The sequence below is a fragment of the Coffea arabica genome, chromosome 11e (genome assembly GCF_036785885.1).
Source record: "Coffea arabica cultivar ET-39 chromosome 11e, Coffea Arabica ET-39 HiFi, whole genome shotgun sequence".
Lineage (NCBI taxonomy): Eukaryota > Viridiplantae > Streptophyta > Magnoliopsida > Gentianales > Rubiaceae > Coffea > Coffea arabica.
Genome location: NC_092331.1, coordinates 55,723,038 through 55,749,799, shown reverse-complemented (window position 1 = coordinate 55,749,799; position 26,762 = coordinate 55,723,038). Strand labels below are relative to the sequence as shown.

The 26,762-nt window shown below is 37.9% G+C and overlaps 6 protein-coding genes and 1 long non-coding RNA gene across 7 annotated transcripts; 3 read left to right on the top strand and 4 right to left on the bottom strand.

The window, feature by feature from the left end:
• Nucleotides 1-727: 727 nt before the first annotated feature.
• Nucleotides 728-4,983, bottom strand: LOC113718585 (putative late blight resistance protein homolog R1A-3). Its single transcript, XM_072071641.1, has 3 exons — nucleotides 4,735-4,983; nucleotides 1,268-4,631; nucleotides 728-1,086 (listed from the first exon to the last, which is right to left on the bottom strand). Exons 2-3 carry the CDS (start codon nucleotides 4,627-4,629, stop codon nucleotides 1,068-1,070), a joined length of 3,381 nt encoding a protein of 1,126 aa, XP_071927742.1. The 5' UTR covers nucleotides 4,630-4,631; nucleotides 4,735-4,983; the 3' UTR covers nucleotides 728-1,067.
• A 2,719-nt stretch (nucleotides 4,984-7,702) lies between these two features.
• Nucleotides 7,703-8,948, bottom strand: LOC140021037 (uncharacterized). The gene is made up of 2 exons (XR_011825017.1): nucleotides 8,210-8,948; nucleotides 7,703-8,066 (listed from the first exon to the last, which is right to left on the bottom strand). It is a non-coding gene; the product is annotated as an uncharacterized lncRNA (long non-coding RNA).
• Nucleotides 8,949-10,236: 1,288 nt separating this feature from the next.
• LOC140020938 (uncharacterized) lies at nucleotides 10,237-11,908 on the top strand. The gene is made up of 2 exons (XM_072071600.1): nucleotides 10,237-10,546; nucleotides 10,639-11,908. Exons 1-2 carry the CDS (start codon nucleotides 10,483-10,485, stop codon nucleotides 11,382-11,384), a joined length of 810 nt encoding a protein of 269 aa, XP_071927701.1. The 5' UTR covers nucleotides 10,237-10,482; the 3' UTR covers nucleotides 11,385-11,908.
• On the top strand, nucleotides 11,388-12,200 carry LOC113718583 (zinc finger BED domain-containing protein RICESLEEPER 2-like). The gene has a single exon (XM_027243478.2). The coding sequence runs from the start codon at nucleotides 11,388-11,390 to the stop codon at nucleotides 12,198-12,200; it is 813 nt and encodes a 270-aa protein (XP_027099279.2).
• A 6-nt stretch (nucleotides 12,201-12,206) lies between these two features.
• On the top strand, nucleotides 12,207-12,909 carry LOC140021401 (zinc finger BED domain-containing protein RICESLEEPER 2-like). Its single transcript, XM_072072167.1, has 2 exons — nucleotides 12,207-12,749; nucleotides 12,868-12,909. Exons 1-2 carry the CDS (start codon nucleotides 12,207-12,209, stop codon nucleotides 12,907-12,909), a joined length of 585 nt encoding a protein of 194 aa, XP_071928268.1.
• Nucleotides 12,910-15,091: 2,182 nt separating this feature from the next.
• Nucleotides 15,092-15,997, bottom strand: LOC140021400 (late blight resistance protein R1-A-like). Its single transcript, XM_072072166.1, has one exon. The coding sequence runs from the start codon at nucleotides 15,995-15,997 to the stop codon at nucleotides 15,092-15,094; it is 906 nt and encodes a 301-aa protein (XP_071928267.1).
• LOC140021399 (disease resistance protein RPP13-like) lies at nucleotides 15,536-17,146 on the bottom strand. Its single transcript, XM_072072165.1, has one exon. It carries the CDS (start codon nucleotides 17,144-17,146, stop codon nucleotides 16,121-16,123), a length of 1,026 nt encoding a protein of 341 aa, XP_071928266.1. The 3' UTR covers nucleotides 15,536-16,120.
• Between the last annotated feature and the right edge of the window lie 9,616 nt (nucleotides 17,147-26,762).

The following is a 26,762-nucleotide window of genomic DNA, read 5'->3' as shown; positions in this document are numbered from 1 at the left end:
AAGACCGAAATGATTCTGAGATGTGAATCTTGTCCAGGTTTCTCAGAGCCTAAGGAACCAGCTCACAAAAATGGTAGGAATCCTAAACTTTTGGCTGAGGTGATACGGAAACGTCTCAGAGATAGCAGTTTCTAATACTCCTCCTCCAATCGCAAGAGCAGGGCCTTTCTTTCATATCCCCATATTCAACCATTGCTTCCCAGAACCACATTACACTTTTCTATACCACTCACAAGAGATTCCCAACTTCGGATAGGATATTATGGCAGAATCTTAGAAATAGTTGCGGGTGTGAGAACTTCAAGTGCAGGACCATTAATGTATCATCAGATGATGGGATGGGACTTTATTCGTATATTGCAGCCATTTATTTTGGGAAGCTGCTCTTGGGGAATAGAAAGGTGTCTTAGTTATGGAAGCTCCTAGCTCCTAACCAATATTAAATGAATTAGAAGTTCCCTAACTGGTCAATTTGCTATCTAAGACAAGAAGGATATTTTCGCATTGAATTTCCAAAGCAAATTCCTTTTCTGGAAACTATGCAGAAAAGCATAAACCTTCCAATTTCCTGGTACTGAACTGATAACATACACCCAGCCAATATTCAATCTTGTAAATCAGCACCGTATCATGGTGTTGAGGTAACATGCGCAGCGCAACCTTGGTTCATCGGTGACCAAAAATCGGACGAACACATGCACAATTATCATTTCAAAGCAGAAGAGCATGCACAAGAAGATCATCAAGCAAATATATTGTGAAAGGACCTCATATCATCCATGATAATCATAATGAAACTAGTTTCTTCTCAGTAAAATTGATAAATTGAGAGACACAAACGTAGTAATACTGAAAGAAAAAATATAATGAAGAATGGAAGCAATTTGTCAGCTGCTGACCAAGATCATACACAATTCTAAATTTCCCCATGCACATAAATTAATCAGAGACTGCGCATTCAATGCATTGTTAAATGCTTACACAATGGCTTGTAGAAGAGAAGAGAGCAGCAGAGAAGTTGAGATGGAGTGGGAAGTCCACCTCAAAAGAGGAACTGAATTTTCTTCTTATGCACGGTCTGGATTCCTGTCACAGACACCAGAAGGAAATAAGTAGCTTCATAAACCAATCGAAGACGTATAACAGTTTGTCAATTAACAACAACAGGTGCAGGGAAAGACAGCACAACGCTACTCAAATGAAATTGCATCCATTTGCACCGATGTTCATAGGAAGTCAAGGAAATTAGACGAGAATTTTCACTTACCGCTCACTTCTAATAACAACTTCGATGCCTTCAACCTGTTCTTGAATTTCTCTAGCTAATATCTCGGTAGTTTTGTTACAGTGATGCAGCTCAATTCGCTGCAGGGTACCAATTTCCTCCACATCAAAAGGGATCTCCTCCAAGAGCTTGCAGGACTTCAGAACTAGATATTGAAGGCGTGGAAAGTGATGAACTGTGGCTTCCCAATGGACCAAATCAGTGTTCTCAATCAGCAAGCGTGTCAGACGACAAAAACCTTTAGTCTTTGGCTCCCATTTAGGTCCATGGAAAGCAAAATGTTTGAGTTTGAGCACCTCAAGTCTGGGTAACATGCCAATCAAGCTCGTGTCTTCCCATGGCAAATAACTCCAACTTAAACTCAATTGCCTAAGAGAACATGGCAGGGCAGAAAAAAATGATATTTGCCGCGCTTCTACTCTTTGTTTGTAGAAGCAACACTCAAGTGTTTCAAGCTCTTTCAAGTACTGTAGATTCCCAAGTAATACAGATGGCTCACATATGCCGCAGTCTTCTTCTGTCTCACAAATTTCAAGTTTCTTGAGATGGGGCATGACACTGAAAACTTCCTTTGTGCAGCATGAAATTTTGATGGTAGAGAGAGTTTGTAGGTTTTTTGAAACAAATAGCTGAGGGAGTTCACTATTAGCTCCAGGAGGATTCTTCAAATAAATGGTCACACTATACTGGAGATGCCTCAATGAAGGCATACTCCAAAACTCCAGTAACAATGTTGGGCTACTGCCAGACTCCCGGCAGTGCCATGGACCATGAATCACCAACGTTTGGAGATTCCTTAGTTGTGATACTGATGCAGGAAGCTCATAAGTAGCACTCAGCGCAAGATACCTCAAATGAATCAGTTTTAGTATTCGGGCAGGGAAGTAATCAAAATGCAGAAAGAATATGTCTAATACTCTAAGCACCTTAAAGCCTAATTGAAAGAACAGAATATTCGGAACAATATTAGTACCCAATGTGAAACACATAAAAGACGAGACGTGTGGGATTCCAGGTGCCGCAGCCACATCACTGTAAGGATCCAAATGGAAACTGAGGCGATGCTGATTACGCAAGCCTACTCGAGAGCGTTTGGTACCTCTCTTTTGTATCACATGCATGAAGTCCTCTTTCTGTGCTTCTCTCAAGCATAATTCACGTAAGAAATCATGGAGACGACAGGTCTTGACTTTTCCTCCAAAACACTCCTTTTCAATGAAAACTAAGTTTCTACCAATAAGGTCTTCCAAATACTCCTCTGCCACCTGTTCTAGATTTTCTGAAGATTGGGGATCCGAGAATCCCTCTGCAGCCCATAGATTAATCAACTTTTGAACTTCTATTTCACAGTCTTCAGGGAAAGCCGCCATATGGAGGAAGCAGGCTTTGAGATGATGGGGCAAATAATTGTAACTCAAAGCAAGTATATCCAGGCATTCTTCTGGATTAGTGGAGATGATTGCGCATACCTTCTCTGCAAAATTATTCCAACAGTCATATGTCTTGACGACACGTGAAAGTACACCAGCCATTACAACAATTGCTAGTGGTAGTCCTTGGCATCGTTTAGCTATAAGCTTTCCACATTTCTCCAATTCAGGTGGGCAACTTGCTATCCCAAATACAAGCTTCTCCAACAGTTCCCAACTCTGCTCAGTATCCAGAAGACTCATACAATGAGGAGGCTTCTTTGCATTGACGTAGCTAGCCAACTCTGTAACGCGGCTGGTTAATAAGATTCTACTACCAGTTTTGTCATCAGGAAAGCATCTTTTGACATCATTCCAAGCATCGATACTCCATATGTCATCCATAACAATCAAGTACCTCTTACCTTTCAAACTTCTGTACACAACTTCAGCTAATTGAGCGTCGTTTTTCTCTACCAATTTATCAGTGGAGTGACCAAGACAGCCCAAAAGGCCCAGTAACAAATCTCTGACTTGATATACTTGGGAAACTGTGATCCATGCACGGCAATAGAAGTGATATTCAGTGTAAGAATGACGAAAAGCTTTTCGAGCAAGAGTTGTCTTACCAATGCCGCCCATCCCTAAAATGGTCACAATTTCTAGCCCTGATGGCACTCTGGTGAGTCCCTCCAGGAGGCTAACCAGTTCATCATCAAGACCCACCACAATGTCGTCCTTATTTGAATGGCGTAGAGACATGCTGCCAATTGATGTGTGCGCACTTGAACTCTCATCATTTATCTTTGTAATCATTTCTTTAATGGGTTGAATCTGCATTGATGCCTGCACCAAATATTGGGAAATGCCCTTCTTTCCGTAGAAAATCCTGTCCACTGCACACTCAAGAATCTTTCCAGAATCTTGTAATTTTGCAGGAATCCCAGCCAATAAGCAAAAGGGGTACGTCATAATGGACTCGATTTGGTAGTCTACCCTACATTGTTCGACAGGAACCCTTGCTCTATCTGCAACATCTTTCATACATTTCAGCAATTCATGATGAGGGCAGAATTTATTAGAAGAATCCTCCTTAAGAAAGGTTAGCAAGAACCGAATATCCTGGTGGAGAGTTGTTAAATCGGAAGTGGCTTTCGAGAAGCTAGTGATGCTGTCATCGACCCGACGACAGGTTCTCCACAAATGTCCCATCTTGTTAACAATTACTGGAAGTCGGCTCTGGCGAAATGCCAACGACAACAGCTGTTCAAGGTCTGGAAAGGAGATGGTTCCATTTGAATGTTGTACGGTCGAGTCAAGTTTGCCGACGTAGGGGTCATCAGTCTCACTGCTTGGTGAGGAGAACGGGGAATCAACTACTGGTGTTTCACTGTCTACTTGAGAATATACAATTTGTATAAAAAAATCTGGCAATTCTCGAGGATTTAGATCCTCTTCCACATGGCCATATCGGTACAAGAAATGGTTAGGCCTGCCAGACAAGCAGTCTTGGACAGTGCTGTGGAGAAATTTCCTCAAATTTTCCTCCAAGGATGTGATCTCCTTGAATATCTGAGGCTTTCCCTCCGCAAGAAGTTCAAATTTTGGCTTTGTACTACTAGTAAAGTATAGTAGCAATCTTTGTCTGATCTCCAAAGTATCAGCTGAATGAGACCTCCCAAGTGCCTCAATAAAATCTTCTACTGACGATTGCAGAGATCGATCAGTTTCTTCAATTAGCTCCCACAGACGAGAGCCCGAGCTCGAGCTCGACACTGCAGAGGGTTCTCCTGCCGTCAAAAGCAATAAGAATTCATCGAGTTTTGGTTTGAGAGCTTCGGCTTTCATTTTCTTAACTTCGAGGATCAACAACGGGAACTTCAGTAGATAATCCAGCGTTTGCAGAAGAGAAGCCAGTGCAGCATAAGTCGCCATCTCTGATCAACAGGATGGAAAAGCTCCATTAGTTATCTGATTTCAAGAAAGAAGAAATCCAAAGAGTAAGATCAAAGAATTACTAAAAGCAAAAAAAGATCGTACCAATAGTTCAATTTTGAAGTAGAAGAAGCTTGCTGGTCGCGGCTGATCGGAAAATTTACTACCGGTAGTAGACAAGATTAGAAACCATGAAAGCGGGGAGGTTTTCTTTGGAGCCCGCTGGTCAACTCTATTCAAACTTCAGTCCGCAAAGAGCCATATTCACATTACAACTTTAGCCCCGGTTTACCGGGGAATTTAGCATTTAGGCGCACTTTTTAGCTTCAATCAAAACAGGAAAGCGTCTGCGTGGCTGGGACCCGTTCTATTACCTAAAAAATTCCTCCGTCTGCCGCTCCACCCGCCACGCCACTGGTGCCCCAATCCCCACTTTTACTTTACTTTTTACGTGACTTTATTTTTATATATGTATAACACTAATGATAATAGATTTAGCAAAAAATTTAACATGAGATAAAATTTAAAAATTATTTTAATCTCATGGATCTGTTTTTTTATATTGGATATTACATAAATTCTCGGTCAATTATTATTTAACAACATGCCATAACCAAAAAAATGGGATAAACTCACGTAACAAAATTATCATTATATTATATATCTTATATATATAATATTATAATTTATTGATTTTTTTTTTTTGGTTGAGAAGTAACTTATTGAAAGTGAAGCATTTTTAATGACACTGACTTGTACAACGCCTGGGGTGATTTACCCAACATTTTAGTAGTGTTACTACCGTCTCGTGTGGCAGCAAGAGCTATGCTTCTTCAGGCTAGTCATGAACTCAAGGCGACCATCATCTTTTTCAATGAAATGGATAGTGAATCAGCTGTAACTTGTACGCCAGTTTTTTTGGATGTTGCTTGAGAGAATTGCAGTGCGAATGTTCACCTGAATTGGTCAAAAGCATGAGGGATGTCGTTCAAAAAAAAAAAAACACTTGATGCTGCAAGCTGTTTGACAAAAGACCGTCTCATCTCGAGTTTTTGAAAGTTCAAAGATGTATTCTGGGGTTATTCTACCAGATCAGGAAAGGTCAAGAAGCATTCCATTCTTGGTTTTGTTGGAGGCGTTAGGAGGGTTTCATGCCATCACAGCAGGAGAGATTGATATGATATGTGAGAAAATTTGGTAGAGAAGATATTCTAATGCAAAATGCTTCATTTTAGCTTTTCACATCCAACTGCGAGAAATGGTGCTTTTGCTTTTCCTTTATCCACAGAAATCAAAAGAAGAAGAAATGGTTCTTTTAACTTTTGAGGAGAAGGAAAACAGGCAGATATCCATTCCTGATTCATATGAAGTCAGCCCCCTCAAAATAAAGGAGCATTGCTGTATGCAATCACATTGTAGTTGTAGAACATCAGCAGCATAGCTTAGTATTCTCCAAGGAGTTACTCTTGCCTGACTTTTAATTTTCAATAGAACATTTTGTAGGCTCATCATGCGTTACAGAAGACACACGTAGTCTGTGTCATTATGCATTTTCCAGGAAGGAAAAGTAGTCTGTCTGTGTGTAGAAAAAGTTAAGTTCGATATTCAGAAAACTTCAAAAGCATTGCTTCTTTCCTTCTTTCTTCATGTAGATGTAGTTCCTCTTCTCCAAGAATTTGTCAATCGCGTTGTCAATTGGCAATGGACGTGGTGCTTGTCTTCTTACGATGACACTTTCTTCTTCCTTTATTTCTTTTTCTTCCTTTCGATAAAGGAAAATAAGGAGGACAATACGTCATAGGCTGTGAAATGCTAAACGAAGCATTCTGCGATTGAAGATCTTCTCTACCAAGTTTCTCGCAGATCATATCAATCTCTCCCGTGAAGGAACGAAGCTTTTCTAACGTCTCCAACAAAACCAAGCGCAAGCCATTCTTCCCATCAAAAAACTTCTTGGCCATCTCGTCAATGGAATTTTTCTCGGCATTTCTTGATCTCGTAGAATAACCTAGTAATTCATGTTCAAGTTTAAGAAACCATGAGACAAGACGATCTTCCTTTGGACGGTTTACAGCATCGAGTGCTTTATTCACAACTTCCTTGATAACTTTAACCAATTCATCTGGACACTCACTCTGCAATTTAGAAATTACATGAGTTGATTATGGAAAGTGATTGTAAAAAAAGAATAAATGGAATTAGCTAAAACTATTCCCTCCTTGGTAGAGTATGGACTTTTATTTTTTCTGGCTAATAAAAAGAAATCTAATATCTAGATATAAACACAAACAAAAACATTAAAGAACTGAGAGTAATCAAGTGAAATCATCAGACAAGAACAAGCCCCATGGTGCATTACGCTGTAGATTAAACTGTTTGCTCAAGTAATGATCGCATTCACCAACCAAGACACATGGGAAGATCGAAGTCCAAATAATACTCCCTATGTCCCCTTTTATATGATTTTTGTTTGTCCCAAAATACTTATCATAGTCAAAATATATATATATAAGAAATAAATAAATGTCCAACTTATCTATTGTACTCTTGATACAATCCAAGAAAATAATATGAAATTGTGTACCCACGATAAATAATGCTACAAAACATCTTTTAGTTTTGGTAGTAGTGCCTTTTTTGCAAAACCCCAAACTCAAACTAATCAAATGTTAGTTGATGTGTTTTGGTTGCTGATGCACTGGGCATTGTAATAGGAGCTGAAACCGAAATGCCTGCTCGCTTTTCTGGGACTGACCTCGTGGAATGAATATTGACAACAGAAATAAGTAATGCTAAACCATTTTTAACCTGTTTCTCAAAATCAAACAGCTTTAAATAGTGTATATTACTGACACAAAAGATCAGGAGACAGAGGAGGTGATGTTAAACGAACATATTAACTTTTTTATGTAAAACCCTATAAAAGATTAAAAGATATCCTGCAAGGGAACAAGCAATCTTGCGAACATTGAGAGAGTTTGACGAATTTTTGTTTACATGCAGTAGATGATTACTTCAAACACATCAAGATGAGTAATAAAACAAGTAAAAATTGATATCAGTTCACTTGGGAGGTACCACAAGAACTAAGGGATAGTGTTTATTCAATGTCAAAAATATAAGCATTCCGAACCAAATGGGATTCATTTGATTCTTGTCCATTCACATTCAACAAGATGTATTAGTAGCTACCTGCTCAATCATTACCTAGGACTAGGAGAAAATCTCAGATCAATTTCAAGATAAAATAAATGAGGTACATGCCAAGACCTTGAAACGCTTTCATCCGATGGGGCAGGGGCTGGCCTTCCACTCTCTTATGCAGCATTTACAAATAGCCTCAGCAAGATGGATGACAAGAAGCAATTCCAGATCAGTTGGGAAATTGAAATTGCAAGCCGCAGCTCAAAGCTTCCCTTTATGCTGAGTGCTGAAATCTGTGACATGATTTTGGAGGCATCACAGACACAGGCAATCCATACAATGTCAGGAAATGCAAGTGCAGGAATGGTGCGTCAATATAAACTTCATAAACTTCAAGTTTCAATCAAAGTGATTCTAAATGCAAATAAAGACTTGCCTATCGCTTTTGATGACAACATCAAGGCTTTCAACTTCAATACTTGTAGCAGAAATTTTTGCAGATTCACTACAGTTGTGCAACTCTATCCATGGTTCGCCAAATCGGCCGAGTCAACTCGGACTCGGCCGAGTCATAACCGGAACGGGGCTCACCGGTACGATACCGACACCCGCATCGCCGTTTCACCGGAATCCGAGTTGACTCGGATTGACTCGGTCGATATTTACCGAGTCAACTCAAATCAATAAGAAATCAGTAAAACTTACCGAGTTTGGCCGAGTCAACTCGCGAGTCAGACAACAAAATCACCCACATGATTTCTTCTTTCTCCCACCGGTTGCCATCCTCATTCCATCACTTCTGCTAGTGCAACCCATCATAATTAGTTGAGGTTTCTTGAGGGTTGTGATTGTAAGACTCGTAATTTCATTGGGATTGATCATAATCTTCAGATTGGGAGTACAACAAGAAGAATTGGAGCAAATTTGGAAGTAAGATGAATCTGTAAAAATTTTGTGGGATTCGGGGTTTTGGAAATTTTTGTAGGTGGTGGTAAACTGGTAATGGTGGTGGAGCTTGAGAAGAGAGAGACAGAGAGAAATAAAGGGGGGGGGAGGCGGTGGAAAGATGAATCTGTAAAAATTTTGTGGGATTCGGGGTTTTGGAGATTTTTGTGGGTGGTGGTAAACTGGTAATGGTGGTGGATAGGGATGTACGCGAGCCGAGCTACTCGCGAGTAGCTCGCGAGTAGCTCGGTCAACAACTCGGCTCGAACTCGGGTTGACCGAGTTCGAGTCGAGTTTCGAATAGCTCGATTACAAATCGAGTCGAGTTTCGAGTCACATTTTCCCGGCTTGAGGCTCGTCGAGTAGCTCGACGAGCCGGAGTTATTTAAATAAAATATTTATAATTTAAATAATATATATTTATTATAATTATAAAATGACCGTTATGGGTATAAGTTATATGGAATTTACAATATACCTTTCTTTATAATAAAATCCTATAATGGCAAAAAAGTAATAACACATTAAAAAGAAAAAATGTCTAAAAAAAAAAGAAAGAAAAGACTTTCTTCCTTCTCTGTTCGACTTTCTTCTCTGTTCGAAGAAAGCCTCGCCAAAAATTTCACTTTACCAGCCGGCAACCACTGACTGTGAGACTCCATCGCCATCGCCATCGCATCTGGTAACCAGATTCTGGTATGTCTGCCTCTGCTCTAATGTTAAAGTTGGTGTCTTGGTAATTTTCACCGCAGCTCTTCTGGTATCTTTTGCTTGATGATTTGCTTTGTCGAACTTTCTTGGATTATGCCTCGATGCTTCACAACTTCTATCAAACAACCTACTGATGAACTAAAAAAATACTAAAATCGAAGAAAAATGAAAACCTTCTGATGGAGTCCGGATCAGGGCTTCTTGATTAGTCATTGTCAAGCTTAGTTCAATTAGCGCCATATCTAACAAGCAACAGTTTTTGAATTCAATATTGTGCTGTATGTAGAAAAATGTCTTAGGATTCTGTGTCCTTGTTGCAGTCCTCTTCCAAGCGGAGTATGTGAACTCCCACAGATCTTGAAGGTGGGCAAATTGCAAATCAGAATTTTTGTAACTATTTGAACTCATTAATTTGTAGTAGCTTCTAGTTATTTTACAAATTACAACTACGCAGTATAGATTTTATTACCCTACTGTGGCTGAGCTGATAAATCCTATTAAGTTCCATTATTAATTTTTACACCTCTTCATCTATTAAAGCTTGGAGCTGAGAAGTTATGTAGACGTTTTACACAATTTTAATGAAGACAGTTGGGATGTAGAGCCTGAGGAGTGAGGACGCTATATCTCTTTGGCTTTTCTTTTTCCTTTTACTGGATAATGGACACCATTTGCTAGTAATAGTATGCGTCATATGAGGCATCTGCGGATTTCTAAGTACTTCAATTCTGTGGGCGCTCAACAAACGCCAAATACCGGATGCAGATTTAGGAATCGTGCAATATTTATGTAAATAATTTGAATTTGTGCTCTTAAAAAAATCAGACTTAGGATAATGGTGTGCAAAAATATAGCTAAGACTGACTTCAAAATCCTTTGTGTTATGATTTGACCAACTAGGTGTGATGAATTTGCCCAAATTCGGATTTGAGCAGCCTCACATGCTTATTCTTTTTCTTTTTCTGCTCCTTCTTAGACCACACTTTGCTGTTTTGGATGTCTTACTACCTTCATGTCTTCTGAATCCAGTCGGGCAGAATCTTTGTCAAGAAAATGCAAAGTGGCACTAGACATTCAACGAGTTGCTCAAGATTAGAAGGCAATGCCGAAGGAGTTGGTAAGCTAAATGTATAATATGTTGGGCAGTTTTTTTGAGGTGATATGCTGGTACTAATGAATGTTTATATTCACTTTATGGGTAAATTGTAGGTATGGCAATTAGTCCTCCCGAGGTATCTTCTATCCCGCGATCATCTGCTCATGATTCAACTACTCCATTCACGTTGGATACCCCTGTTTTCATAAGTAATGATACAACAACAGCTGGAGTTCAAGTATTTGCTCTTGAAGAACAAGAAGAAGAAGAAGAAGAACCAACTGGTCAAATAGGAGGAGACACGCGGGAAGTGACTGAAGCTGAAGATGAATTCCAGATCCCTAAAAGAAATAAAACATCTGAGGCTTGGGATGATTTTGACGAAGTTGAGGAAAATGGATTGAATTATGCCATTTGCAAGCATTGCAAGAAAAAACTGTCAAGAGGCAAGTCAAAGCAAACAAGTAGCATGTGGAGACATCGGAATAGATGTTCAGCCCGAAAAGCAAGCATTAGAAAGGCTGAGCAGCAAACAAAATTAAATTTCCAGCCAGCTGATGATTCTTTTCCGACTTTGCCACCCTTGAGCGGAAAGTTTGACATGGAGAAAGTTAGAGAGGCAGCTGCACATTGGGTGCTAATGCATGAGCATCCATTCACCATATTAGAAGAAGAAGGCTTCAATCTTATGATGAAACGAGCGGTGCCAGAGTGGAAGAAAATCTCTCGAGCAACAGCAAAAAATGATTGTATGCAAGTATATGAGCTTGAAAAAAATAAGTTGAGGAACAAGTTGAAAAATGTGGAAAGAGTGAGCATCACAAACGATCTTTGGAAGTCAAAAAATCAAAAGATCTAGTACATGGTCATCACCGGGCATTGGATTGATTCTGATTGGAAACTACAAAAGCGAGTCTTGAGTTTTGTACATATACCACCGCCTCACCGAGGAGTTGAGATAGCATCTTCAATTTTTAAAAGTGCAAAAGAGTGGGGCATTGAGCACAAAATTTACAGCATATCAGTTGATAATGCCTCGAACAATGATGTAGCTGTTAGAATGTTAAAAGATGACATCTCCAGGTCCAAAAAGCTTCTTTGTGATGGAAAATTGTTCCATGTTCGATGCTGTGCACACATCTTGAACCTTGTAGTTCAAGATGGCATTTCTGAGATTGTGGACATCACCAAAGCCATTAGGGATTCCGTGGAATTTGTGAATCGATCAGAGGGGCGTGCATTGATGTTTGCTGAAATTGCGCAACAACTCCATATACCAGGAAAAAAGTTGCTTTACGATTGTAAGACAAGATGGAATGCCACATTTGAGATGCTGAATTGTGCCATCAAATTTAAGGATGTTTTTCCCCGTTTCCAAGATAGAGAGCAAAGTTACGATTTTTGCCCATCTGCTGAGGATTGGAAAAAAACTGAAAAGGTTTGTTCGGTCTTGGAAAAATTTTGGGAGTGCACACATATAATTTCTAGTTCAGATTATCCTACGAGCAATCTTTTCCTTCAAGAGTTGGTGAAGATAAAAAAAGTGTTGGATGCTCGAGTCAATGATGAAGACCCCTTCATTCGGGCCATGGTTCGAAGGATGAAAACTAAGTTTGACAAGTATTGGGGTGAATGTAATTTGATATTGGCCGTGGCTGCCATTTTAGATCCATGACAGAAAATGAGGGTTGTGGACTTCACCTACCCTCAAATGTATCTACCTTCAGAGGCTTCTCATAACATTTCCACCATTCGCCGAGTGCTCTTTGAGTTATATGATGAGTATGTTGCTCTAGCGGCGAATCCAACAACAGGAGGGCCAATGGCTTCTAGCTCTTCCCAAAGGCAAGGAACAAATGCGACCAAGAAGACTAGATGGGGTGATTTTGATCAATATTGTGATGAAGTCGAGACTAGCGAACCTCATAAGTCAGAATTGGTTGATTATTTAGACAAGCCTCGCCAAAAGATTGGAGAAGATCTCGATGAATTTGATTGTTTGGGGTGGTGGAAAATAAATCGAATCTCATATCCAATACTTTCTCGAATGGCTAGCGATATATTGGCCATTCTGATAACTACAGTTGCATCGGAGGCCACTTTTAGTGCCGGAACTAGAGTAATTGACACCTATCGAGCAGCACTTCACCCCGAGATAGTTCAAGTATTGATGTGCGCAGGAGATTGGTGTAGGAATCTTCACGGCGTCAAAAAGAAGATGAAGGTCAGCTTTATTGTTTTACTACCAAACTTCTATATTTGAGTTATTGAGTATAAGTTAATTTATTCTTTTGGGAAGTTATGTAACTTTTTTTGTGTTTTTACCTCTATGCTTTTTGTAGGAAGCCAAGACAATCAAAGAATTCGACTTGCCAAAGCTTTGAAGATTTATGTTTCTAAATCTAGATTAGCTCATAATTTGGACCTTGTTAATTTATGAGACGTAACTTATTATGTATTGTGGAGTATGTTTATATTTTAAAGCCTTTTTCTTTCATTTGCCGAATGTATGACTATTGTGTGAGCAGGCTGGCCGCTGGTTAATGACACGCTAATGTGTAGGATAAATGTCTAGAAAACTTGTTTTTTGAGTGTGTCATGTGTGGTATAAGGTTCAGAGGTTTTGCTTGTGGGTCCAATTCTTTTGCTCTTTCCTCTGTTTAAAATGACAGCCTAATCAACAGCCTGGAAAGAGCTGTTGCAATTTGCTGTAAAAGGCTCCAGCCTCTGGGATTGCATTTTAATGGTGGTATTGAGGTCATCTTTGCTGGGTCAGGTTAGTGACAAGAGTTTTCAACTTCATTCTTCTATATCCTGTTCAAACACTTGTAATTCTACTGGACTATGGTCCATTTCTGAACCAAGAACATATTTTTCTGACATGTTCTTGTTTAAAGCAGCTTTCTTTAGTTAGTAATTAGTGATATTTGTGGGGAAAAGGAATTTCTGGATAGATCTTGGCATTGGTTTCTGAATTGAGCTTGTGGTAGTTGGGATATTGTGGCTGTTTGAGATAATTGTTTGTCTCTCAATTTGGTGGCTCGGCTCATGTTTTGCTGAGTTTTGGAATTTTGTGGGGAATTTTGGTTAGTTTGGGAACTTTTGCAGCACACTTAGGAACTATGATCCGAGGAATTAGAATCATCCATTTTTTGCTGCTCTTGTGGGCACCTACCGTTGGTGGGTAATTGCTGAATTTGAAAGTTTCATGTCAAGCAATCCAGCTTGCCTTTGAATCTTCCCAAAACGTCACCTTTGATCTCATTTTTTGTCAAATCGAGTCAAAAAGCTTGATAAGACTCGACTCGATAAGGCTTGACTAAAGGTCGAGCCTTATCGAGTCGAGTCTCGAGCCTAAAGGAAATTCTTCGAGTCGAGCTTCGAGTATCCATTTTTTAGACTCGATCGAGCTCGAGTCGAGCTCGAGCTTCTGTGTATATGAGTCGAGTCGAGCTCGAGTATAGCGATACTCGAGCTCGACTCGGCTTGATTACATCCCTAGTGGTGGAGCTTGAGAAGAGAGAGACAGAGAAATAAAGTGGGGAAGGCGGTGGAATGGAAACGTTTTCTAAGGATTATGGGAGGCAGTGTGGGTTGTGTACGTGGGAATGTGAGGGGATAGAATGGAGTGAGGAGAGAGAGAGAGATAAACACCCAACAAAAAAAAAAAGAAAAAGAAAAAATTACAGCTAAATTACAGCTCAAAGGCCACCAGATTCTATCTCACGTCCTTTCCAACTTTCTCTCTAACCCGAACAAACATTTCTTGGTCAAAGGGGGATACCTAAAACTTCATTCCTCTGTTTTTTGAATGCATTCACGTTTCCATTCATTCAACATTTCAACCCCCCTAACACCAAAGGAACAAGAGATTAGAATAGTCCAACAAATATTAAATTGGATTAGTTAACAACAAATGAACTGGATTTTTTTCAACATCTTTTGTTTATTAATTAGAACTACGTCATTTTTTTTAAAGACTTACATGGTATCTATGTTAACTTAGGTTTTTTTATCAAATTTAATTTGATAGTTGTATTGCTTATATTATTTTTTATTTTTAATAATTTTTTTTAGAATTTTTGAAAGTTTTATATACTTTAACTCGCGTATCACCCGATATTTAATCGATATACCGTGACAGATGTGGAACAACCGCGACCGCGACCCGCGACGGCCAACCATGACTCTATCCGCTTCAGGGTAGAAATTTCTGTAATACCGTAGGGAACCTCTTTCAGGTACTTGCAAGACTTGAGAACTAGATGCTCAAGACATGGAAAGTGATTGCTTGTGGCCTCCCATGACACTGGATCAGTCTTCTCAACCAGCAAGTGCTTCAAAACACGAAAGCCCCCTTCAGTTGGTTCCCACTTTGGCCCTTGGAAAGCATAATTTTTCAGTTTGAGCACCTCCAGTTTGGGTAACAACTAACGAGGCAATGGAGGTCATATTCTGCCATGGTTGATAGCTCCAACTTATGGTCAATTTCCTGAGATTAGATGGCAAAGCATCAAGATTCTCCGTATTTTTGTACTTTCCCTGTAGAAGCATAGCTTCAAAAGTTCAAAGTTCTTGCAAATAGAAAAGCTCTTTTAGGCATTTGGCTGACCAATCCATCTCATAGTCTTCCTTGGTTTCAGACAATCCTAACATCCTTAGAGAAGGCATGCTGATGAAAACTTCCCTGGTGCAGCTTGCAAATCTAATTCCGGACACAACTTGGATGCATTTTGAAGTGAATGGCCATAAACTAATATCCATTTTGACAGAAGGACTTCTTAAACAGCAAGCAACAGTAATATAGAGATGCCTTAACTTTGGCATACTCCAATATTCAAACAACAGATTTGGGGACTCAGCATAATCTGTGCTAGTCCAGGGACCATGAATCACTAGTGTTTGCAGATTCTTGAGTCTAGATAACATTTTGGGAAGCTCAAAAGTGACCATCAGTCCAAGGTAACTCAAATTAACCAGTTCTAGTATTTGAACAGGGAAAGTTTCAAATCGCAGAAAAATCACATCCAATACTTTTAGCAATTTAAAGCCCAACTGGAAGAATAAGATGTCTGGTTCGAAGCCAGAACCCACATCAAAATACAGAAATGATCTGACATATGCCATTTCGGGTGCCAAGTGAACATCAAGATAAGAGTCCTTGTGGAGACTGAGACGGCGCTGATCAGCTATACCTGCAGAAAAACCTTTTATCACAGATAAGAAGTTTTCTTTCTGAGCTTCTCTTAAGCACAGTTCCCACAAAAGATCATGGAGGAGGCATGTTTTGATTTTGCCATCAAAACTCCTTTTTCCAACCAAAACTAAGCTTCTGCGAATGAGGTCTTCCAAGTAATCCACAGCCACTGCTTCTGGATGTTCAAGAACTTTTGGATCCAAGAAGCCCTCGGCTATCCATAAATGGATCAATTTTTGCACTTCAATTTCACAATCTTCAGGGAAAGCCCCCATATACAGGAAGCAGACTTCCAAGTAAGGGGTAGGTGGTTGTAACTTAAAGCAAGCATTTCTAGACAATGTTCGGCGTCAGTGCGTAGGAATGAACTAATGCTGCTTGCTATGGCCCTCCAGGAATCAAGTGTTCTCGTGATACTGCAAAGAAGACCAGCTACAACAACAATAGAAAGTGGCAGGCCTTGGCACCTTTTGGCTATATATTTTCCAACATCTACCAACTCCGGAGGACAACCTTCTACTCCAAACAATATATTTTCCATTAATTTCTAGCTTTCTTCTATGCTTAGCAGGCTCATAAAATGAGGAGGCGTTTTCGGATTGACATAGATAGCCACATCCGTTAAACCGAGTAGTTACTATTACTCGACTTCCATTTTTATCATTTGGAAAAGATCTTTTGACATCATCCCAAGCCTTAGCACTCCACATATCATCCATATCCATGACAATTAAATATCTCCTGCCCTTCAAACTTCTATACAAGACCTCAGCTAATTGGTCATTGGTTTTTGAATAGGTTTCAGCATTGAGTTGACCAACAGAGCTCAAAATGCCTAATAACAAATCCCTCACTTGATAAACTTGGGACACTGCAACCCATGCACGACAATAGAAGTGATAAATGGTGTAAGGATGATCAAAGATGTTTTTGGCAAGTGTTGTTTTACCGATGCCACCCATCCCAACAATCGTGACGATTTCTAGTCTAGATGGAAATCCAGTAATTTGGTCCAGCATTCTACCCAAGTAGTCATCAAGGCCAACCACAATATGTTGCTTATTTGAATCGTGCTGTAATGAGCCCCTGAGTGAAGCATTTCCTGACTGCAAATATTCCTTGCCACCAGCTCTTTTATCATACATCTTCCTCATCATTTGTCTAACTGAACGAGCCAGCTGCAGTGTCTGCAACAAACCTTGACAAATCCCACTCTCTCCATCAAAGAATTTCCTAACTACTTTCCGGACGTAATGAATCCCTATCAGTGATTCTCTTTGATCACCGAGTGTTACATGTATGAATTCAATGATCTTTGACTTCATTGGATTATCAAACAGATAATCATCAACAATATCTCCGGCCTTGTTAGCGAGATCTCTTAAACTTTTCACCACTTGGTGATCACCGCGGAATTCATACATCCTAAGTTTGACACTAGTATTTCATGGGAAGGAAAATATACAGATTTTCCATACATTTAGGCACAGAAAGTTGTTTTTCTGGGCATCACATGCAAAATTATTACGTTTGTGTCTAATTTCTTCTTCTTCTTCTTCCTTTTTTTTTCCTTCTTCTTCGTTTTTCGTACAAGTCGAGCTTATGAACCTCCATTTCATGGATACATGAGGCTTCTCTGATTGAGAATTGAGAGATTGTGTACATAATATTAAACTTTCCTGGTTGTTGCAATTAAAAGAGGCTGATGAGACGCTGTGAAACGATAGATGCCACTGGAATTATAGAAGTAAAATTGTCAACTCTTCATTATTTTCCTTTGCTTGAACATCCTTTGATTTGTAAACATATTTACCAAGATTTATATTGAAAAATAGCAATATTTACAAAAAGGAAAAAAATTTAAAGACTAACTTTTTTCCTTTCCAACTTAGTCAGATGCTCAAATTACTCTTTCAATCACCAATCTACCGTTCCAGATGTTACTATGCTGTTACAAAATATACAATAATATAATCTCAAATTTGGAAAAATTAATATTGTTTTACTAGAGAAGTCAAGCTGTGAAGATTTAATTATATGTACATATGTAGGGAAAAAATTAGGAAGGAAAGAATTAGAATATTCTAAACATAGCAAAAGTGCATAACTTATCTTTAAAAAAAAAACAGAGAAATATGCAAAATTTAGTAGGATTTATAATGTTAAGAAACCTAAATCGCATCTAACTTGACATATGTATGCATACACTCACTTTTGTTATCCTCTGTATTTTAATATTTTCCTGAATTAGTTTTATTATTGTAAAAAAATTAACACTTGAAACTATCTTAATAGTAAAATCCAAGTCCATAAACTGGAAAAATAAACCAAAAATCCACCAAGAGTTCTAACATAGTGCCAATACTTTGTAATTTTTCATCAGATCTTCATAGCTTTCCCAGCAACACATGCTACAGGCTCAGGCTTTTCAACCCTTCAGTAACCTCCCTTGAGATTTCTAGCAATTACGAAGAGCTCCCCTCAATTTTTAAAAATTACACATACCTCCCTTGCTTTTAAGGTTTATGTAACAATATAGACTCAATAGTTTATAATTTTTTTCAACTATCTTAAAATACCCTTCTTCAGAGAATAAGACGAAATAAAACAATGTTTTAATCTTTAATTTCTTGTACAACACATACTTACTAAAACAAACAAAGTCCAGCGACTCCAACTCATCTCAAAATTCATTACTTGCTAATTTTTGCCTAATGCAACTCACCACCACCACTACCAATATTAAACTAAGAAATGACCCCATGTCCCTAAATATATAATTCATCGTTGCTCTAACACTCTTAGAAAATAGAGACAAAATTCTACCTTTATAGTAAAATCACAATCAATAAGTAAATAAAAGAGAGAACCAATGAGTAATTGTTAGACTTTTTTTGATTAACAAATATAATAGTCATCTTTTTATGTTCCAACTCTCAATTTCATTTTTTTTCCTATATCACTGCTACATTTTTCATCTTCCCCTAGTTTGACAATTAAATCTACAATCTGCAGCTTGTTAATTTGGTAACTTCAATTGGCTAACATTTGTAAGGAGTAAAACAATAGGGAAAAAAATAAAGGGTCTAAAATTTTTATAGTAAGAAAGAGACAGGAAAACAAAAAATACAGATAAATTTTGTAGATGGTAAAAAATTGATAGTGGTATGGTTGGTAACAATGACGCACGATATTTGGTGGGAGTGAAAAGCAGTTGTAGGAGAAGAAGAGAGAAGAATATAATAGAGGAAGCGAGGGAGAGAGAAAGGGACGAAAATTAGAAAATTGATGGAGATTGTTTTTTGAGATTAGAAAATGGCAAGTAGAATAATAAGAAATATTTTTCAGTTTTAAATGTCCCTTTGTAAATTAACTATTAAGTGGAGGACATTTTAGTCATTTGATTGGACCAAGGGAGGTCGATGTAATTATTGAAATCTCGGGGGAGCTAAGTGAAATTGTCAAAAACTCAAGGGAGGTTTCTGAAATTATGCCAAGAATTTTCCAAGGAAGGTAAATATTGCATGGTTGAAAACAATCTTCCATTACTTCTGTACCATTCCCACTAAAATAAATAAACGTATGGTACAAGAGATTTGCACTATGTGTTTAGTGGCATATTATTAGAGTATCAAAAATAGCAAGGGTTAACTACTTTTTTTTAAACGGTGTGAAAAAAAATTAGAACTATCAAAATGGAACAGAGGGAGTATATAAGTTCCTTAATTTGAACACAAAACTACAAGGAAATGGCGTTCATAATTCTGAGGTTTCGTTATGACCCCCAATAACTTGAAAACTGGGCACAAATTACTTGAATTGAATGTCATACGCTAAAAAATCAGTGTAGTCAAAGTAGTCTCCCCATGCAGTCATGCATTTGACTGTTAAATTCACAAGAAAAATTTATCATTTCAAGTGCAGCCATTAAATCCATCCTAATCAAATTATGCCTATATAAACCCCCCTCATCTTCTAACCAAAGTATACATCAGCATCAAAATTATTATCTGCTACTACTACCACTATTCTTTTAGCGATTAAGATTGAAGGGCATTTGAGATGGATAACAAAAGTGGCAGCAAAGAAACTGGACCAGTTGCCCGAGCTGGTGGTGGCGGCAAAGAAACTGGAGCAGGTGCAGCAGGCGCTGGTGGTGGGACTAACAAAGGTGGCACCAATGATCTGATGAAGGCTCCTGGTGGTGATGGAGCATATACATCAAGGACGGGCTTTGAGAACGATCCTAAAGGCTACTTTTCTGATCTGCATGCTAAGGAGAAGGCCAGCAAATGAAGAAGGGATGTTCGCTATCTAAAGAAAGATAAAAACATTGGCTGTCTATCTAGTGGTCAACTCTAAAATTTGGACCAATAAGGGAACAATGCATTGAAGTATTGATTTATTTCTCGTTTCAAATAATTTTTTGGTTTAAGTATTTCCTTGATTTTCTTGAGTTTGCATAAAATTCTAAACCATAGCGTAATATCTTTTCTCGGTCATGTCATGATAAACCGTACAGAAGGCTTATGATGTATCAGAGCTAATTGGCCGATGTATTATTTCGCCAATACTTAGGAAGCTTAAAGACCAATTAAAGTTATGCTCCATCTGGTACATAAAATAAATAAATAAATAAATGAAAACTAATTTGTTTTTGCGATTCCACCAGCCAAGAATCCACAAAATAAGTTGAACCACGTTTTGGAGACTCACTTGCATTTCAAGGGGACCTTTAATCTTTAAAGGAAGCATTGAGGTATATCGGCTATTGTCTATAGGAACAATCACTCAAGGCTACTTCTCAGGTTCACATGGTAGCCAGAAGGGCAAATGAACCTCTATGTTGAATAAGATGCTAGAATCTATTAAATAAACATCAACTCTATGTTGAATTATCAGCTCCAAATGGTTTGGATCAACAGCTAATTTTATTGGAGAATTAAACTATCGATATTGCGTGGATTATTTGCCTGTTAAGAAGCCTTAATCGCACCTAATTTGTTATATGAATGCACACACAGACATTCACTATTCCCTACATTTAGATATTTTCCTGAATTAGTTTTATTGTTATCAAAAAGTTCGTGTGTGAATATTGTAGTAGAGTCTACTGGAATCATCACGGGGCGCCCTTAATAATTCCCTGCCCACCATAAATCTAGGAATTATAAGTTTATCCCTCGGCTCTAACATGATGTTATGTGTTTTGGTCCAAATGCCCTTCTCATAATTTTTAAGCATCCATATATAGTTGGATCAGATGATCCGCACTTTCGCAATTAATTAGGCTCAACCAACCTCCCAAAATCCAGCAGAATAAAGGGTATTAAGTTTTCATGCTCGTAATCTGATAGACGAGGGAAATAGCCAAAAGTCTCACTTGCCAAACCAGAGGACATATTATCAAGGTGTGGAGAAGGACACTCGCTATTGATTACCCGATGAAGACATCCATCAGCAAAAACAGCGTAATTTCAAATGGGATACAGGCACGGGGATTCCTTAATCACTCTTCAAGAATCTCATGGTGAATAATTATCACCTTCATGTCAAATGTCGAAGATTTCACAACCTAAATCATCTTTGACATCGTCTCCATACGCAGATTTTGTAGTAATATTGTCACCACTTCATGCTCTCCTGTGGGAATACATATCCAAAACCAATTATAGGGTCACACAAATAAAGGGGTCTAATTTCGATGATATAAATGATGAAAGAAAGAAAAGTTAACAAGTTGTTTTGCAGCTAAAAAAATATATATATATAAACAACAATGTTAGTTGATTTATTTATTTGTTATTGATTACTATTAATAACTGGGGGGAAGGGGAAAGAGTTGGATTGAGTAGTAAGGTAGGAGAGATTATAAATAAGAAATTCTGAATTCAAACCCCCCCCCAATTTATCAAAAAAAAAAGGTTAAGTAGATATTATGATTCCATCACACAAATTTTTGGTGTGCCAAAATCATAGGGAGTTATGTAGTCATTCTGAAATCTTGAAAGGGAGAGGGGAGGGTGTGATGCGGATACATGAAAAATCATAAGGGATTATATGCAATTCATCTATGATGCGGCTAATTAGAAAACTCAACTGATCATGTCTCTATGATCTTTAAGTAAATTGGCAAAAACATTTATGAACACAAGCATTAATATATATATTAAGCATGGCAAAAGTGTATTGCTATCCTCATAATGGAGGAAAAAAAAAAAAGAACAACCAAAGTAGATAAACTAGGGAAAAAAAAGCGAAAAGAATACCAAGATTCCTAACATAATGCTAGTACTTTGTGATTTTCCATCAGATCTTCATAGCTTTCCCAGTAGTATCTAAAAGTCCACCCATGAGATCCTGCAGGCTCAGGCTTTTCAACTCTTCTAAAAGTTCGCGTGTCAATGTTGTAGTAGAGTCTGTATTTACAATGCCAAGGTGCCATCAATAATTCCCTGCCCACCATAAATTTAAAGCTGATACCGTCATCCCTAGTCAGAGGGTCTAACATGATGTTATGCGTTTCGGTCCAGATGCCTTTGTCATAATCATCAAGCATCCATAGTCGGATCAGATTTTCATGCTTTTCAAAATTAAGTAGGCTAAGGTTACCTGCCAAATCCAACACATAAATGGAACTTTCTTGTTCATGCTCGTAATCCGGAGGATGGGGGACATACCCAAAAGTTTCACTAGCCAAATCGAAGAAAATTATGGCATTATCATGATCTGGTGGAAAAGGACATTCAGTATTGACTACCCAGTGAAGACGTCCATTAACAAAAACAGCGCTATTACGAATTGGATATGGGCATTTGGATTGATTTATGACTCTCCAAGAACCTGATGATGAATAACAATTGGCTTCCCGTCTAATGCTAAAAATTTCACAACTGAAATCACTGTCCATATCGTCCCCAGTCACAAATTCGGCAGTAAACATTCTCGCAACTTTGTACTCTCCCGTAGAGGGCACATGTCCAAAACCAATTGCACGGGCCCATGATTGTGGGGAGGCCTCTGGGAGCGTTACAAATTGGTGAGTTATAGGGTTGCATAGATAAATACGCCTAGTTTCCCGATATAAGGGTGTTTGGAAAATACATACAAGGCCGTTGCAAGGGGCTAACATGATGTACAATCCACCACCCCTGCAATATTTTCCTTCCTTGGTGAATTCTTGCACAATGCTACGGCCTTCTTCATCTGCGGATGTAAATTGGAGGGTACAGCGACTTCCATCACGGGAACATGCTAGATCTTGTACGTAAAAGAAACGGAGTTTTCTCCACTTAGTTTCCCACAATTTCACGAACTAAGAATCCGATAGTAAGTTGCACCATGTCTTGCAGACACACTTGCATTTGAAGAGGGCTTTCAAAGGAAGCCTTGATAGTACGTCGGTCACTATCTCAATTGGGAGTTCTGCCATCTTCCTCTCTCTACGGATTGAATTGACTCAAGACCTTTTCTTTTTTTCTTTTTTTTTGTCAATTGTCAACCCTACTCCTACTCCTACTCTATCTACGGGGAGACTCAACTGAACCTATGGGGACCGATGGGGACAGAACCACCACCGGACCAGACGGGTGCACTACGCACCCGTCTGGATTTGAAGCAAGCCACAAGGGTGGCATTTTGGTGGGAAGCAAGGTTTGAACCCTTGCCTCCCACCCCACCAAAACCTTAAGGGCTTGGTGGTGGCCACCAGCCCAAGAGCTGGTGGAAAGATATAGGATTCTGAGTGTGTAACTTAATATTTTTGCCACTATAAGATAATTGTCGAGAAACTTTATTTTGGACTGGTCCAGTAAGAGAGCTCCATTTGAACGTCCAAGGGGGAATATAAAGTGGGGTTTTGTTTGTCCAAATGGATACTAGGTCCAAGATGAAACTTCTAATAGATGGGCCAATTTTTTCCTCTCGTTATTTAAATCCTCCTGTTATTTAATCACAAATCTGCTTTCCTTTTTAAGGTAAATGAAGTTCATTATAGGGTTTGTCTATTGGGCAACTGTTAAGATACATAATAGGTGTAATTTTTTTAAAATATAAGATTAATTAAGAAAAGTAAATAAATACAAAGGGAGGGCAGATAACATTAACTAGGAAAAGTATAAAAATGCAAGAGAAGATAATAATTGTTAATATGTGTACATATATAGTAGGTTATATGAATATTAAATGTGTTGAGAAATACCTTAATTATATATTCTTTTTTCCTAGTTATTTTAGTTTTCCCTTTTCAAACAGAGCTGTCCTTACTTCCAGTGTTAAATAGTCCAATCCAAAAGAAGGAGGTGAAACATGCACTGCTAGTAAGCATGTTAACTTCGGCTTTTTGTAAAAGTGGCCTTGTATAACTAAGGTCTTACTAATTGTTTGTGCCTCCATTACTTGTTAAAAATAAGTCGAGTTCAAAGAACCTTATACTTTTGCCTACATAATATACAATTCGTGAGTTAAAATTGAGTTTTAATTGTTGCTGATAATGACACGCAACACCCTTGATGAGAATTTGTCAAAATACTATTCTCTCCTTTCCATTTTGATATTCTTGTTTTCCTTTTTTTATCCGTCTCAAATTATATTCTACTTTCCAGTTAAAAATAAGTCGAGTTCAAAGAACCTTATACTTTTGCCTACATAATATACAATTAGTGAGTTAAAATTGAGTTCTAATTGTTGCTGATAATGACACGCAACACCCTTGATGAGAATTTGTCAAAATACTATTCTCTCCTTTCCATTTTGATATTCTTGTTTTCCTTTTTTTATCCGTCCCAAATTATATTCTACTTTCCAGTTAAAAAAATATAGTTAACTTTTAACCTCTCTAAAATGTCCTTATTTAATGTACTTTATTATCAGTGAATATAACCTACTTTATTCATTAATTGTTTCGATTCATGCCTTGAATGGTGCAATTTTTCATCAATATTGTTGTTACCATTACCATTAATGTAAAGGTATAATGTTTAGTTATACTATTAATGTTAATGTAAGGGGTATCTTAGGAAATAATAAACTAGATGCACTCTTTAGATAAAGTTAATTAAATTTTTAAACTATTTAAAAAAAAACTAAAACTATCAAAATAGGAGAGAGGGAGTACTATTTTGTTATTCTATCTTAATCTATAGGAAGAGTGAGCCTAAGGAGGCTTGTGTGTTAGGAACTAGTAGGTGTGCAAATCTGACTAGACCAAAGATGGAGCCATGGATTTTTTTTACTACAGGTGGGGTTTGAACCCGCCATCTACAGCCCAAGGAAGGACTTGAGTCACTCCTTGATGGCCATGGAGCTAGGCTCAGTGGTTTGTTAATCGTATTCGATCACTAATAGTTTCTATTCAAGTCACGATGGTATGACAATTTTGTACTCGCAATTTGGACCTGCTCTCTGTTGAATTTGTATAGCTATAAAGAGAAAAAAAATGAACAAAATTTACATTTGATTTTATTTGTCCCTTGAATTCTCAGTTTGTCTTGAAACCGAAATTTTCAATCCATGTTCCATCCACAAAATTGTCATCATCCTATTCTTCATCGTATGCCCCGGCACCAGTTTGAATTTGTAGACTCTGCATTAGATTGACATTAATGTCATATTTATCTTTAATTATGCTGAATCCTTTCAAGTTCCAATGGCATATCATTAGCTTAGCCCTGCATGTGACAGGTAATCAGATGATTAAGACAAAAATGTTATCCAAATCATTATTATCTTTGCATAGACATGTTGTTTAGGGATAGGCATTTAGATCAGAAAGGTAGCCCTTCGGATCGTTCTCAAAGCCAGTCCTTGTCACTTGAATTCTGTGGCATAGTAAATTGTCATACTACTCTTGTGTCTCTCTATTATTTTTAGGATAATTTCATAAACCTCTCTTGAGGTTTCTAACAATTTCACTAGCCTCCCTTGAGATTTGCAAAATAACACTAACCTCCTTTATAGTGTTTTATTGGAGGAAAATTACTCATATACCCTAACATATTATGTCTTATTGAAAACTAACATCTAGCAATTAAGTAATTAGGGTAGTAATTAACTGTTAGTACCTAATTAATGAAAATAGCTATTAGAAAACTTTTGACATGATGAGCAATAACTTGCAATTTTAAAATGGTGCTAATTGATGTACCAAATATTTGTTCACTCTTAAAAATTGATACACCAAATAGTAATTTTTTTGGATATTTTGTACTTTAAAAAATCTTCACAGTTTCTAACCTTACAATTAAACTTGCAATATTTGTTTTTGATGCTAAAGGTTGTGGGTGAATTTTATGATTTCCTCCTGTAGTTTGACAAGGCTATAGTTTCTAAACCTACACTTTACCTTCAACTTGCGAAATTCACAGAAAATCACTGTTTTTCCACCTCAAATTTTGCTGCTTGAACTGAAAATGAGATCCATCTTAATGCTCCTTGTTGTCTTTATATGCAAAATGGTAAAGATAAAAAAAATAGCCAATATAATCCAATGCACTAGCTGATAGGGTGCAATTTTATCATTTATTTTATTATTAATCTCCCTATTACCTGACTAGATATGGATTAATTATTGGATTTTACTCACTTCTGGTATTTTGCATCTATTTCAGGGAGTAGAATGAAAATATGATAAAAAGTGCCAATTTGATAGAAAAGAAGTCCAAGCCATAGAGTGACCCCAGGGACATTTTTGAAACAAGAAGACGCGACCCTTTTTGGTAATTTGCGGAAGACAGCATAAAAGAAAAAAGGGAACGAAGGACTGGAGTCTTCTTCCTCTCAGGAGGCCGGCGGCCGCACAGTAGCAGGAGGCTACTTAGATACGAAATAGGAATTGCAAAGGAGGGGCAGTACTGAAGCTTAGTTTTTAATGTTTTCCTAGGAGGCTTCTTAATAGTTTTTGTCGCCTGGGATGTCAGGAGCAATTAGGCACAATTGAATGATTTTCCCATGGCTTTTCTTCCAAACACAGAAGATGGCCGCAGCTTTTGCTTCAGTTTCGTGTGTTTTGTTCTCATTAAACATGAACTAATTTCTCCACTT